General features: G+C 41.9%; 1 protein-coding gene across 1 annotated transcript; it reads right to left on the reverse strand.

Moving 5' to 3' along the window:
• Positions 1–1,034: 1,034 nt before the first annotated feature.
• LOC124021570 (CD209 antigen-like protein C) lies at positions 1,035–12,523 on the reverse strand. The gene is made up of 5 exons (XM_046336710.1): positions 12,088–12,523; positions 5,133–5,255; positions 4,888–5,030; positions 4,684–4,787; positions 1,035–2,090 (listed from the first exon to the last, which is right to left on the reverse strand). The coding sequence occupies exons 1-5, from the start codon at positions 12,188–12,190 to the stop codon at positions 1,931–1,933; spliced, it is 633 nt and encodes a 210-aa protein (XP_046192666.1). The 5' UTR covers positions 12,191–12,523; the 3' UTR covers positions 1,035–1,930.
• Positions 12,524–16,302: the final 3,779 nt, after the last annotated feature.

The following is a 16,302-nucleotide window of genomic DNA, read 5'->3' on the forward strand; positions in this document are numbered from 1 at the left end:
CACTCTCCTCTTCCCTCTCTCCTATCCCCCTTTCTCTATCTCCCTTTCCCCTCTCCTCTCTCTTTCCCCTCTCCCCCTCTTCCCTCTATCCTCCTCTCCCCTCTCTCCTATCCCCCCATCCTCCTCTTCCCTCTCTCCATCTCTCTTTCCCCTCTCCTCTCCTCTCTCTTTCCCCTCTTCTCCCTTTTTCCCCTCTCCTCTCTCTTTCCCCTCTCCTCTCTCTTTCCCCTCTCCTCTCTCTTTCCCCTCTCCTCTCTCTTCCCCCTCTCTCTCTCCCCTCTCTCTTCTCTTCTCTCTCTCCCTCTCTCCTCCCCTCTCTCCATCTCCCTCCTCCCCTCTTGCCTCTCTCTTTCCCCCTCCCTCCCTACCCCTCTCCTCTCCCCTCTCTCTTTCCCCTCTCCTCTCTCGTCCCCCTCTCTCTCTCCCTCTCTCTTCTCTTCTCTCTCCCCTCTCTCCTCCCCTCTCTCCATCTCCCTCCTCCCCTCTTGCCTCTCTCTTTCCCCCTCCCTCCCTACCCCTCTCCTCCCCCTCTCTCTTTCCCCTCTCCCCTCGTCCCCTCTCTCTCTCCCTCTCTCTTCTCTTCTTTCTCTCCCTCTCTCCTCCCCCCTCTCCATCTCCCTCCTCTCCTCTCCCCTCTCTCTTTAACCCTCCCTCCCTCCCTACCCTCTCCTCTCCCCTCTCTCTTTCCCCTCTCTATCCTCCCCTCACTCTTACCTATCTCCCCTCTCTCTTCTCTTCTCTCTCTCCCTCTCTCCTCCCCTCTCTCCATCTCCCTCCTCCCCTCTTGCCTCTCTCTTTCCCCCTCCCTCCCTACCCCTCTCCTCTCCCCTCTCTCTTTCCCCTCTCTATCCTCCCCTCACTCTTACCTATCTCCCCTCTCCCCACTCTCTCTGTATTGCTACAGGTTTCCTTCAGGACAGGTTTTCCACTGTTTAGCTCTGTCAGAGAAATATACTATGTTACATGTATTGAACAACAAATTCTAACATTGTAATTTTATTTTATTTTATTTATTTTATTTATTTTAACTTTATTTAACTAGGCAAGTCATTTAAGAACAAATTCTTATTTTCAATGACGGCCTAGGAACAGTGGGTTAACTGCCTGAACACACACACACGCATACATACACACACAATCCTACATTATGATTACAAACAGAATAAACATCATCCGACATCACTACTGACTACGATAAGAACTCTGAGAACCAACCCCCGCCCCGATTTAGGGTTGGCAGCGACCGTTTGCTCAAGAGTGCTGTCATCTCAATTCTGATAAACAGGAAGCTACTTTATGAACAAATTACCAAAATTACACAATATAGCTAAAGCATGACTGTAACGGCTTCTAGAAGTAGTGGGTGGAGGAGTCAGGCGCAGAGAGCAGGGTAGTACAAAGATGTGCATCGTTTATTTCCAAAAAACAGAGAGACGGTCACGCCACACACACAAGGGTGCATAAAGACCCAGTCCAACAAAACTGTTCGGAAAAATGAAATCCACAAAATATTCACACACCATAAACAGAAAAACAAAACAAAAGCCGGCGGGCCTGCTGGGTTTAAAGCCCAGCAAGCATTTTACAGATGACAGTATGTCTACACACTGTTTAACTAGAGAGAGATGCATTTGCACTGTAGCACTACTATATAATGAGCTGCTGTATAACTCTTCACAAATCCAGTTATGTTGAGAGGTAAATGATATGTCAGAATATTTATATACAGGTTCAGAATACCCAATATTACCATCAGCACAGTCCTAGTTATATCTTGGTACTCCGCCATTATCAGGTTGTTTTGCCCCTCAGTGCAGTACCAGCAGTGTGTTGGTGCGTCTTAGAGAGAGAGAGAATGAAGTTGTGTGCACTGTAAGGTGCTGTATGTGTGCGCGTCCTCCCACCAGCCTCCTCTGTTGTCATGGTGATGTTAAACCACTTTCTCACAAATCCAGTAACGATTGAGTAAACATGACAGGTCATTCCATGCCTTTACAGGACGCCATGTTTCCGTGTTCAGCTCAACACAGTCCTCCTTCCGATTTGCTGGGTTGTCACCACCATTATCAGGCTGCTGTGAGTGCCAGTAACTACAGGGTAAACAAGACAGGAAATAAAATAATAAAAATCATATTTTGTCACATGCGCAAAATACAACAGGTGTAGACTTTACCATGAAATGCTTAGTTACGGGTCAATCCCCAACAATACAGAGTTAAATATTAAGTAATAAATTGATAAAACATTTGCTAAATAAAAAAATGAAAATATTAACACAGAATGAAAAGTGACCAGGCGGTTAGGATAGGTAATAAACAGAGTTGCAAAGTGAGTGTGAATAATGTGAAAGAATGTGAAAGTGTGTGTGTGTGTGTGTGTCTGTGTGTTAAAAATACTATTTCGAGGGGGTTTAGGGTTAAGGTTAGAATTAGTATAGGGTTAGGGTTAGTTTTAGGGTTAAGGTTAGGGTTAAGGTTAGGGTTAGGCTTAGTTTTAGGTTTAAGGTTAGGGTTAGGGTAAGAGTAAGAGGACGGGTAAGGGAAATAAGATTTTAAATGGGACTGATTTGTGGCGTCAATATACGTGTGTGTGTTTTGTGTGTACATGTATTTCAGTATCAGTGTAAGTATGTGTGAGTGTGTGGGTAGAGTCTAGTGAGTGAGTGTGTGTGGGTAGAGTCTAGTGAGTGTGTGGGTAGAGTCCAGTGAGTGTGTGGGTAGAGTCCAGTGAGTGAGTGTGTGTGGGTAGAGTCTAATGAGTGTGTGGGTAGAGTCTAGTGAGTATGTGGGTAGAGTCTAGTGAGTGTGTGGGTAGAGTCTAGTTAGTGTGTGGGTGTTGTCCAGTGAGTGTGTGGGTAGAGTCTAGTGAGTGTGTGGGTAGAGTCTAGTGAGTGTGTGGGTAGAGTCTAGTGAGTGTGTGGGTAGAGTCTAGTGAGTGTGTGGGTAGAGTCTAGTGAGTGTGTGGGTAGAGTCTAGTGAGTGTGTGGGTAGAGTCTTGTGAGTGTGTGGGGGTAGAGTCTTGTGAGTGAGTGGGTAGAGTCTGGTGAGTGTGTGGGTAGAGTCTAGTGAGTGTGTGGGTAGAGTCTAGTGAGTATGTGGGTAGAGTCTAGTGAGTGTGTGTAGAGTCTAGTGAGTGTGTGGGGGTAGAGTCTAGTGAGTGAGTGGGTAGAGTCTAGTGAGTGTGTGGGTAGAGTCTAGTGAGTGTGTGGGTAGAGTCTTGTGAGTGTGTGGGGGTAGAGTCTTGTGAGTGTGTGGGGGTAGAGTCTTGTGAGTGAGTGGGTAGAGTCTGGTGAGTGTGTGGGTAGAGTCTAGTGAGTGTGTGGGTAGAGTCTAGTGAGTATGTGGGTAGAGTCTAGTGAGTGTGTGTAGAGTCTAGTGAGTGTGTGGGGGTAGAGTCTAGTGAGTGAGTGGGTAGAGTCTAGTGAGTGTGTGGGTAGAGTCTAGTGAGTGTGTGGGTAGAGTCTTGTGAGTGTGTGGGGGTAGAGTCTTGTGAGTGTGTGGGGGTAGAGTCTTGTGAGTGAGTGGGTAGAGTCTGGTGAGTGTGTGGGTAGAGTCTAGTGAGTGTGTGGGTAGAGTCTAGTGAGTATGTGGGTAGAGTCTAGTGAGTGTGTGTAGAGTCTAGTGAGTGTGTGGGGGTAGAGTCTAGTGAGTGAGTGGGTAGAGTCTAGTGAGTGTGTGGGTAGAGTCTAGTGAGTGTGTGGGTAGAGTCTTGTGAGTGTGTGGGGGTAGAGTCTTGTGAGTGTGTGGGGGTAGAGTCTTGTGAGTGAGTGGGTAGAGTCTAGTGAGTGTGTGGGTAGAGTCTAGTGAGTGTGTGGGTAGAGTCTAGTGAGTGTGTGGGTAGAGTCTAGTGAGTGTACATAGAGTCAGTGCAAGAGAGTCAATGTAAAACACAAGTAAAAGGTGTCAATGTAAATACAGACATGTTTTTTCAGATTTAAAAGGAGCATTGCCTTATTTGGAACAAGAACCAACACTTTATCTGTTTTTTTAATGATATTTTAAGATATATCTTTAGTGCTCGTGGAATGACATCTATGAACATGATTTGAAGCCACATGTAATTTGTTAAAGGTGTCTATCACACCTGGATGGTCAATTCTCACCTTGTGGTCTTTGAATTATGAACAACACAGATAATCAGTCCTACTCATTACAATGTGGTTATTGTTATTATAGAGCTGTAGTCTCTTACCTTGGGGTGGTCAGTGTTATTATAGAGCAGTAGTCTCTTACCTTGGGGTGGTCAGTGTTATTATAGAGCAGTAGTCTCTTACCTTGGGGTGGTCAGTGTTATTATAGAGCAGTAGTCTCTTACCTTGGGGAGGTCAGTGTTATTATAGAGCAGTAGTCTCTTACCTTGGGGAGGTCAGTGTTATTATAGAGCAGTAGTCTCTTACCTTGGGGAGGTCAGTGTTATTATAGAGCAGTAGTCTCTTACCTTGGGGTGGTCAGTGTTATTATAGAGCAGTAGTCTCTTACCTTGGGGTGGTCAGTGTTATTATAGAGCAGTAGTCTCTTACCTTGGGGAGGTCAGTGTTATTATAGAGCAGTAGTCTCTTACCTTGGGGAGGTCAGTGTTATTATAGAGCAGTAGTCTCTTACCTTGGGGAGGTCAGTGTTATTATAGAGCAGTAGTCTCTTACCTTGGGGTGGTCAGTGTTATTATAGAGCAGTAGTCTCTTACCTTGGGGTGGTCAGTGGGGTGCCGTCCACCCATTTCCAGGTCCCCTCAGTAACAGAGTCAGTCAGACCAATCCAGGCTCTCTTATTGAAGCTGAAGAGAAACTCCTATTGGTGAGAAATATACTGATGTTGTCAACTACTTTAGTCAACATGTGTTAAATACTGGAAGATACATTCCTGACCAAGAGATGTTTGATTCTCTCACCTGTTCCTTATCACTGTTTACGATCACCAGGTCTGCTCCTCTCATCAGACAGTCCTGCCTGCTTTCCCCCCAGGGTTTTTTCACAGTAGACAGGAAGTACCAACTGGATTCAAACTTCTGCCAGCCTTCAGGACAGGTTTGTTCTACAAGAAAATAACATGCATTTCCATCTTATTATTCTGCACCTATTATTGAAACTGCATATTAGATATGTGATGTTTTGATCATTTATCAGTTAAACTCACTCAGAATAGAACACTTTCTCATGAGATCATCTCTTTCCTTCTGTAGCTGGTCTCTCTCTATAGTCAGGGTGTTGTAACTGGTCTGTAGCTGGTCTCTCTCTTCAGTCTCATTGCCTCTGTTATCTGGAAAGGATTGATACATATAGCTTATACTTAATTCACTCACCAAACAGTAATTCAATAATATCTAAATGTATATTCCCATGATAATGACAGATGATTGACATGCAGTTTGGACATTTCACCAGTTAAACGTGATGAATTATCATTCAAGATTGACATGGATGTTTACAGTCTATTTTGAAATGAGGTATGCCTATCTTGGTGTAGGAAGGTGTTAAAAAAATAACATGATATTGAGACAATGTGGATATAGTCAGACGTAATCTAAGGATGCATTTTAGATATATTCTATAAAGAGATTAAAAAGGGGCCATCTGTCGGTACAAACTTTGATTAAGACATGATGATGTCATAAACAAATATCACTCCACCACTGGTTACCAAAGACATGATGGACATCAGGAAAAGAGGACAGACTATCAGCTGATCATTGATGTTGATGCTTGATGTAAATCTGCTAGTTAGCTAGATCAATCATTCTTTCACTGATCGGGATTTATTCTTCAATGCTCTCAAATAATAACTTCAGAATACACAGTATACCTTCATGGTCCTGCTTTAAATTACATTCAGTTTATAAAGGCTTTTATACAGCCTTCCTCATGCTTTCATAAGCAATTCATAAATGTGTTATTTACAGTGCCTTGCGAAAGTATTCGGCCCCCTTGAACATTGCGACCTTTTGCCACATTTCAGGCTTCAAACATAAAGATATAAAACTGTATTTTTTTTGTGAAGAATCAACAACAAGTGGGACACAATCATGAAGTGGAACGACATTTATTGGATATTTCAAACTTTTTTAACAAATCAAAAACTGAAAAATTGGGCGTGCAAAATTATTCAGCCCCTTTACTTTCAGTGCAGCAAACTCTCTCCAGAAGTTCAGTGAGGATCTCTGAATGATCCAATGTTGACCTAAATTACTAATGATGATAAATACAATCCACCTGTGTGTAATCAAGTCTCCGTATAAATGCACCTGCACTGTGATAGTCTCAGAGGTCCGTTAAAAGTGCAGAGAGCATCATGAAGAACAAGGAACACACCAGGCAGGTCTGAGATACTGTTGTGAAGAAGTTTAAAGCCGGATTTGGATACAAAAATATTTCCCAAGCTTTAAACATCCCAAGGAGCACTGTGCAAGCGATAATATTGAAATGGAAGGAGTATCAGACCACTGCAAATCTACCAAGACCTGGCCGTCCCTCTAAACTTTCAGCTCATACAAGGAGAAGACTGATCAGAGATGCAGCCAAGAGGCCCATGATCACTCTGGATGAACTGCAGAGATCTACAGCTGAGGTGGGAGACTCTGTCCATATTACAACAATCAGTCGTATATTGCACAAAACTGGCCTTTATGGAAGAGTGGCAAGAAGAAAGCCATTTCTTAAAGATATCCATAAAAAGTGTTGTTTAAAGTTTGCCACAAGCCACCTGGGAGACACACCAAACATGTGGAAGAAGGTGCTCTGGTCAGATGAAACCAAAATTGAACGTTTTTGGCAACAATGCAAAACGTTATGTTTGGCGTAAAAGCAACACAGCTCATCACCCTGAAAACACCATCCCCACTGTCAAACATGGTGGTGGCAGCATCATGGTTTGGGCCTGCTTTTCTTCAGCAGGGACAGGGAAGATGGTTAAAATTGATGGGAAGATGGATGGAGCCAAATACAGGACCATTCTGGAAGAAAACCTGATAGAGTCTGCAAAAGACCTGAGACTGGGACGGAGATTTGTCTTCCAACAAGACAATGATCCAAAACATAAAGCAAAATCTACAATGGAATGGTTCAAAAATAAACATATCCAGGTGTTAGAACGGCCAAGTCAAGGTCCAGACCTGAATCCAAACGAGAATCTGTGGAAAGAACTGAAAACTGCTGTTCACAAATGCTCTCCATCCAACCTCACTGAGCTCGAACTGTTTTGCAAGGAGGAATGGGAAATAAATTCCGTCTCTCGATGTGCAAAATTGGCAGAGACATACCCCAAGCGACTTACAGCTGTAATCGCAGCAAAAGGTGGAGCTACAAAGTATTAACTTAAGGGGGCTAAATAATTTTGCACGCCCAATTTTTCAGTTTTTGATTTGTTAAAAAAGTTTGAAATATCCAATAAATGGCGTTCCACTTCATGATTGCGTCCCACTTGTTGTTGATTCTTCACAAAAAAATACAGTTTTATATGTTTATGTTTGAAGCCTGAAATGTGGCAAAAGGTCGCAAAGTTCAAGGGGGCCGAATACTTTCGCAAGGCACTGTAGCATCTGTAAGTATATGTCATGCTTTATAAAGTGTGACATAACCCACTATGTGACATAACCCACTATGTTGAATATGATATAAACATATAAAGGGGGACAAGTTGTGCTGAAGGAAGAAACAAGCTGTAAAGTTAAGTTTAGATGACACCTAATCTCGTTCCCAGACACTTCCGCCCAAATGGTCAGAAGATACACACATCAAACTTGGCTTTCATTAGTTATGTTAGGTTAGCAAAGGACATGGCCTAATGGCAGGCAAATATTTTACTCAGTTAGGTCACTTACATATAATTCTATGGTCACTCCCACTAAGGTCAACTTTGAATGGTTGATATCCCAGGCTTATACTGTGCATTCAGAAAGTATTCAGACCCTTTGACTTTCTTACAGCCTTATTCTACAATGTATTAAATTGTTTTCTCCCCTCATCAATCTGAACACAATACCTCATAATGACAAAGCATAAACAGTTTTGTAGAAATGTGTACAACTTTAAGCTAGGGGGGCACTATTTTTATTTTTGGAAAAATAACGTTCCCAAAGTTAACTGCCTATTTCTCAGGACCAGATGCTAGAATATGCATATAATTGATAGCTTAGGATAGAAAACAATCTAGAGTTTCCAAAACTTTTGAGCGACCTCATTGATGTATACAGAGAAGAGAGTCGGTCCAAGAATTGAACCCTGTGGCACCCCCATAGAGACTGCCAGAGGTCCGGACAGCAGACCCTCCGATTTGACACACTGAACTCTATCAGAGAAGTAGTTGGTGACAGTGTGTCAAATCGGAGGGTCTGCTGTCCGGACCTCTGGCAGTCTCTATGGGGGTGCCACAGGGTTCAATTCTTGGGGTGCCACAGGGTTCAATACCCTACTCAACAAATTGGATGCAGTCTATCACAGTGCAATCCGTTTTGTCACCAAAGCCCCATATACTACCCACCATTGCGACCTGTAAGCTCTCGTTGGCTGGCCCTCGCTTCATACTCGTCGCCAAACCCACTGGCTCTATGTCATCTACAAGACCCTGCTAGGTAAAGTCCCCCCCTTATCTCAGCTCGCTGGTCACCATAGCATTCCCCACCTGTAGCACACGCTCCAGCAGGTATATCTCTCTAGTCACCCCCAAAACCAATTCTTTCTTTGGCTGCACCTCCTTCCAGTTCTCTGCTGCCAATGAAACTGGAAACACTTATCTCCCTCACTAGCTTTAAGCACCAACTGTCAGAGCAGCTCACAGATTACTGCACCTGTACATAGCCCACCTATAATTTACCCCAAACAACTACCTCTTTCCCAACTGTATTTAATTAATTAATTTATTTTGCTCCTTTGCACCCCATTATTTTTATTTCTACCTTGCACATTCTTCCATTGCAAAACTACCATTCCAGTGTTTTACTTGCTATATTGTATTTACTTTGCCACCATGGCCTTTTTTGCCTTTACCTCCCTTCTCACCTCATTTGCTCAAATTGTATATAGACTTGTTTATACTGTATTATTGACTGTATGTTTGTTTTACTCCATGTGTAACTCTGTGTCGTTGTATCTGTCGAACTGCTTTGCTTTATCTTGGCCAGGTCGCAATTGTAAATTATAACTTGTTCTCAACTTGCCTACTTGGTTAAATAAAGGTGAAATAAATCAAATAAATAAAATATTTTGAAAATCTGAGATGACAGGGTGATTAACAAAAGGCTAAGCTGTGTTCCAATATATTTCACTTGTGATTTTCATGAATATAAATATTTTCTAGTAAGATTATTTGACCATTGAGCTATGCTAATTAGTGTAGTTGCTGACAATTCTCCCGGATCCGAAATGGGTAGTTCCAAGATTAAAAATAATAAAACAGAAATATCAAATGTACTTTTATTATTCAGACCCTTTACTCAGTACTTTGTTGAAGCACCTTTGGCAGCGATTACAGCCTCGAGACTTATTGGGTATGATTATTGGTTACAAGCTTGGCACACCTGTATTTGGGGAGTTTATCCCATGTTTCTCTGTAGATCCTCTCAACCTCTGTCAGGTTGGATGGGGAGCATTGCTGCACAGCTATTTTCAAGTCTCTCCAGAGGTGTTCGATTCGGTTCAAGTTCAGGCTTTGACTGGGCCACTGAAGGACATTCAGAGTCTTGTCCTGAAGCCATTCCTGCGTTGTCTGTCATGTGCCTTTTACTGAGGAGTGGCTTCCGTCTGGCCACTCCACCATAAAGGCCTGATTAGTGAGTGCTGCATAGATGGTTGTCCATCTGGAAGGTTCTCCCATCTCCACAGAGGAACTCTGGAGTTCTGTCAGAGTACTTTTGTTGAAGCACCTGGCCGTCACGTCCCTGACTGCCAGCTATAGCAAGAGCCTTGGTGTTTCCCAAATTCTTCCATTTAGGAATGATGGAGGCCACTGTGTTCTTAGGGACCTTCAATGCTGCAGAAATGTATTTGTACCCTTCCCCAGATCTGTATCTCAGCACAATCCTGTCTCAGAGCTCTATGGACAATTCCTTTGACCTCATGGCTTGGTTTTTGCTCTGCCATGCTCTGTCAACTGTAAGACCTTATATAGACAGGTGTGTACCTTTCCAAATCACGTCCAATCAATTGAATTTACCACAGGTGGAGTTCAATCAAGTTCTAGAAGCATCTCAAGGAAGATCAATGGAAACAGGATGCACCTGAGCTCAATTTCGAGTCTCACAGCAAAGAGTCTGAATACTTATGTAAATAAGGTATTTATGTTTTTGTTTTTTTATACATTTGGAAAATATTCTATTAACCTATTTTCAATTTGTCATTATGCGGTATTGTCATTGTGTGTTGATTGATTCCGTTTTTTCTTCTCTCATCAATTTTATAATGAGGCTGTAACGTAACAACATGTAAGGACGTGTGAATACTTCCAGAATGCACTGTAGACATGATTTTTGTACTCAAGTAGAGCTGATGCAGTTCTTTTGTTTTTGTTGTCACATTATTGGCAGTGCTTGACTTCGACTGAAATAGGTTTCAGTACGCAGTCCCAAATGGCACCCTATTCCCTATATAGTGCAATGTCAAAAGTACTGTGATAGTGGGGTATCAGTTGGGACAAAGCCTCACTCACAGAAAGCCAGTCTCAGGGAGATGTTGAGAGTGACTTGTAGAACACACAGCACTCCTAAACACCCAGCAGCCAGCCTGTAGAGTCTTAGTCTTTCATCTGCAGAGGAACACAGGCAGGCAGGCAGGCAGGCAGGCAGGCAGGCAGGCAGGCAGGCAGGCAGGCAGGCAGGCAGGCAGGCAGGCAGGCACGCACGCACGCACGCACACACACACACACACACACACACACACACACACACACACAATCCTACATTATGATTACAAACAGAATAAACAACATACAACATCCTACATCACTACTGACTATGATTAGAATTCTGACAACCAAGCCCCCTTCCCCCCGATTTAGGGTTGGCAGCGAACGTTTGCTCAAGAGTGCTGTCATCTCAATTCTGATAAACAGGAAGCCAAAATTACACAATATAGCTAAAGCATGACATAAAGAGGCTATCTGTGATTGCTGCTTACATTGTTGGGATTTTGAAATGTATAATATTTACCTATTCATTCTTCATGAATGTAACTTCTACTGTAAATGCCTCATGAGCTTAGTTTAACTTTCTAACCCCATCAGAACCCAAAATATAAGCTTCTTCTACCACAGAACTGCAAACATAGTTAGTTCATACATAGTTAGTTCATACATAGTTCTGTCTATGAATTATATACAGTACCAGTCAAACATACTGTAGCTCTGACTTACATACAGACCAGTCATACATACTGTAGCTATGACTTACATACAGACCAGTCATACATACTGTAGCTATGAATTACATACAGTACCAGACATACATAGTTCTGTCTATGAATTACATACAGTACCAGACATACATACTGTAGCTATGAATTACATACAGTACCAGCCATTCATAGCTCTGTCTATGAATTACATACAGTACCAGTCATACATAGTTCTGTCTATGAATTACATACAGTACCAGTCATACATACTGTAGTTCTGTCTATGAATTACATACAGTACCAGTCATACATAGTTCTGTCTATGAATTTGAGAGTGGTTACATTTCTGCAGCGTAATTGTTATTGAGAGTGGTTACGTTTCTTGAGGGAAAAATGGGCAGGTCACCAGGTGCACAGAGCCTGTTTCAGGTTACTAGACCCTCAGCTGTTTACCAAAAACACTGGTGGGGTATCCACTGTGCTGTTGTTTACATTTTATATTTTCAATTGATCTTTTTAAATAGTTCTACATAGTTCCAACAACTGAAGTAAAAAATAATATTGAAATTATGCATTTAGTGTATGTGACCCCAGCAGGTTGCGGTCACACAGAAGACAGAACAATAAAAAATGAACAAGCATTTTTCTATGATGTGCTATTAGTGTGTTTGCACGTGCCATAATATGTGTGTGCTTTCGGTTTGTGCGCTCATACCTGTCTGCATCTGTGTGTGTGTGAGTGTGTGAAAGAGAAAGATAATTCTTTGTACCTGAGAGATGGGTCTCAGTCTTCACGCTCCTCGTTGCTCTATTCTGGTATTCTTGATTAACTTCTTTTAATTCAATCACCTGTTTGTTGACGTAGTCGGCCATCTTAACTAACCGTACCGAATATCAACGATGACCCCAATCAATCAATGAATCAACTAATTCAGACTGTCTGACCTTTCATTGTAATATATATGATTTTTACTTTTACTTATAGTATTAACTTACTTCTACTGTATGATTACCTTTCTAACAGACTAATGTCTGCTGTATGATTACCTTTCTAACAGACTAATGTCTACTGTATGATTCTAACTTCAATGACAAGTTGTTGTCTGATGTGCGTCTCCATTGGTGTCTCTGTCTGCCTGTGGTCGACTGCAGTAGAAAGAACGTTTTAAGTATGCAATCTCTTTCAAGCAAGATGTTATATTCCGCAATAACTATATGTGACATTGTTCGTAAGGAAGTGACATCATGGCTCGCACTTCGTGACTCACATTCAATCAGGAAGCTGGTAAAAATCAGAGATTGTTCCTTTATTTACTCATCTGTGCCTTTGTTCTTCTTATAATAAAAGTTATTTATAATAATTGATCATTAAAAAAAATGAAAAAATAAAGTCACATGACATGTTGCTAATAAAAAGAGGGAAAGAGAGAGACTTGTGTACAGTCCACAATAAATGTTACATAATTAACTGTACATCTTAAGATTGACAATAGGTATTGAGTATTATATACCTAATTTGTTTTGTGTGCGTACATGATTCTGTGTGTGTGTGTGTGTGTGTGTGTGTGTGTGTGTGTGTGTGTGTGTGTGTGTGTGTGTGTGTGTGTGTGTGTGTGTGTGTGTGTGTGTGTGTGTGTGTGTGTGTGTGTGTGTGTGATGAAGAGCCTTTTTCACAGATCCACTACTCTCGATTGGAACACTGATCGTCCCACCATTCTCCTTGGCCTGATGACCAGTAAGGTACCACCACACAGTTCTACACTGCACCACCATTAGGCTCTCCACTCCTCCAATACCTGCAGTAGAAACAACAGAAATATACTGGCCACTCTCTCAGTATGAACAACACAGTTAGACTGACCACTCTCTCAGAACCCAGAGTATGAACAACACAGAGTTAGACTGACCACTCTCTCAGAACCTAGAGTATGAACAACACAGAGTTAGACTGACCACTCTCTCAGAACCTAGAGTATGAACAACACAGAGTTAGACTGATCACTCTCTCAGAACCTAGAGTATGAACAAACTGACAGACTGACCCTGTCACTAAACCGGTCTCTTTCTTTAGTCAGGGTAATGTAACGCTCCTCTAACTGGTCTCTCTTTCTCTGTAACTGGTCTCTCTCAGCTCAGTAACTGGTTTCGGTTCGTCCGGGACTGGTATCTGTCTGTACACAGGTCAATGATACCTCTACTGGTATCTGTCTGTACACAGGTCAATGATACCTCTACTGGTATCTGTCTGTACACGGGTCAATGATACCTCTACTGATATCTGTCTGTACACAGGTCAATGATACCTCTACTGGTATCTGTATGTACACAGGTCAATGATACCTCTACTGGTATCTGTCTCTACACAGGTTAATGATACCTCTACTGGTATCTGTCTGTACACAGGTCAATGATACCTCTACTGGTATCTGTCTGTACACAGGTCAATGATACCTCTACTGGTATCTGTTTGGTCTCTGTCTTGCTCCAGACCAGTGGTGTTGTAACAGGCCTCTAAATGTTTTCTCTCTTCATTAGAACGGGCTGAAAGAAAGAAAAGAGAAGTTCCTGTGATGTGTTCCAAATGACACTATACTCCTTATATGGTGAGCTGCTTTTGACCAAAGCCTTAAGTGCCCGTGTTAAAAGGAGTGTACTTTAAAGAGGATAGGATGATATTTGGGACACTGTGGTTGTGGTATTTTCATACATGTTTTGTGTGTCAACAATTTTGAAACACTGCTGGTCCGAATTGTGATCCTTGCTTTGTGTGAACAGAATTATAGTGTGATAATAAATACATATCTATCATATCGGCCAGGGTTAAAGTAATGCACTATACATGGAATAGGGTCCCAAATGACACCCTAGATTCCCAAATGGCATGCTATCCCCTATATTAGTGTACTACGTTTGAAAAGTGCACTAATGGAGTGTAATTTGGGACACAGACTCACCTACAGAAAGCCAGTCTCAGGGAGATTTTGAGAGTTACTTGTCGAACACACAGCAGCCAGTCTGTAGTATTAGGCTTCCATCCGCAGAGGAACACACACACACACACACACACACACACACACACACACACACACACACACACACACACACACACACACACACACACACACACACACACACACACACACACACACACACACACACACACACACACACACACACACACACACACACACAGTTACAGAAACACATCACTAATGATTATGATTAGAATTCTGAAAGCCAAACATTTCCATTGGTTTTCATTCGATTGAGGGTAGGCAGCAACAGTTTGCTCAACCTTGTGGTCATCTCAAATCTGATAAACAGGAAGCTACTGTATGAATAAATTACCAAAATTTCACAATAGAGCCGAAGCATGAGTTAAAGGGTCTATCTGTGATTGCAACATCATCTTTTATTTTCTACTTTTAAATGAATAATATTTCCCCATTGATTCTTGTATGTAGCTTATTCTGTAAATGTCTCATGAGATTAGTTTAACTTTCTAAGGACCCAAAATATAAGCTTGTTCTACCATAGTTCTGTCTATGCATTTAAGAGTGGTTCCATTGTTCCAGTCCCGGCAGGGTGTACACTGTGTAGCCTCAGATTGTTGAAACTATAATGTTCAACTCGTGGAGGATCAGTCCTTGCATGCATAGTTCTGTCTATGCATTTAAGAGTGGTTCCATTGTTCCAGTCCCGGCAGGGTGTACACTGTGTAGCCTCAGATTGTTGAAACTATAATGTTCAACTCGTGGAGGATCAGTCCTTGCATGCATAGTTCTGTCTATGCATTTAAGAGTGGTTCCATTGTTCCAGTCCCGGCAGGGTGTTCACTGTGTAGCCTCAGATTGTTGAAACTATAATGTTCAACACGTGGAGGACAGTGTGCCAACGCTCGTCTGGTCCTTTGTTTGCAGGTTGCACACTTCCCCTCCTCCTCCGCCTTTTTGTCAGTGCCTTCACACCTCTAGATGACCTCTAGATGGATCTTTGTAGGTACTGCTGTTGAAGGAACTCTTTACTGTATCTGAAGAATGATCATATATGTTGGTAGAATGGCTGTACGAACGAGAAGTTGGAGAGAAAGGCATGTGCACACACACACACACACACACACACACACACACACACACACACACACACACACACACACACACACACACACACACACACACACACACACACACACACACACACACACACACACACACACACACACACACACACACACACACACATACAAAACAAATTGGGAATATATCACTCAAGCTGTTGTCAATGTTAAAATGTACAGTTCATTATGTATCATTTCTTGTAGACTGTACACATCTCTCTCTCTAGCTCTTTTTATTAGCAACATGTCATATGACTTCCAATGACATTTTTTTTTCATGATCAATTATTATAAATAACTTTATAATAAGAAGAACAAAGGCACAGATGAGTAAATAAAGGAACAATCTCTGAGTTCTACCAGCTTCCTGATTGAATGTGAGTCACGGAGTACGAGCCATAATTTCACATCCTTACGAACAATGTCACATATAGTTATTGCGAAATATGACGTCTTGCTTGAAAGTGATTGGATACTTAAAACATTCTTTCAACTGCAGTCGACCACAGACAGACAGAGACACCAATGGAGACGCATATCAGAGCAACTACTCAACTACTAGTCTCTGAAGTTAGAATCATACAGTAGATATTACCATTAGGAGTCAGTTAGAAAGGTTATCATACAGTAGATATTACCATTAGGAGTCAGTTAGAAAGGTAATCATTACAGTAGATATTACCATTAGGAGTCAGTCAGAAAGGTAATCATACAGTAGATATTACCATTAGGAGTCAGTCAGAAAGGTAATCATACAGTAGATATTACCATTAGGAGTCTGTTAGAAAGGTAATCATACAGTAGATATTACCATTAGGAGTCAGTCAGAAAGGTAATCATTAGTAAGATAATACTATAAGTAAAAGTT

Source organism: Oncorhynchus gorbuscha, unplaced genomic scaffold (genome assembly GCF_021184085.1).
Source record: "Oncorhynchus gorbuscha isolate QuinsamMale2020 ecotype Even-year unplaced genomic scaffold, OgorEven_v1.0 Un_scaffold_1130, whole genome shotgun sequence".
NCBI classification, from domain to species: Eukaryota; Metazoa; Chordata; class Actinopteri; order Salmoniformes; family Salmonidae; genus Oncorhynchus; species Oncorhynchus gorbuscha.

Excerpts from the sequence above, each read along its gene's own strand:
- LOC124021570 (XM_046336710.1), bottom strand. The coding sequence starts at position 12,190 with ATGGCCGACTACGTCAACAAACAGGTGATTGAATTAAAAGAAGTTAAT. Across the intron at positions 5,256-12,087 it reads GACTGAGACCCATCTCTCAG|ATAACAGAGGCAATGAGACT; the intron begins GTACAAAGAATT and ends AATCCTTTCCAG. Across the intron at positions 5,031-5,132 it reads GAGAAAGTGTTCTATTCTGA|AACAAACCTGTCCTGAAGGC; the intron begins GTGAGTTTAACT and ends ATTTTCTTGTAG.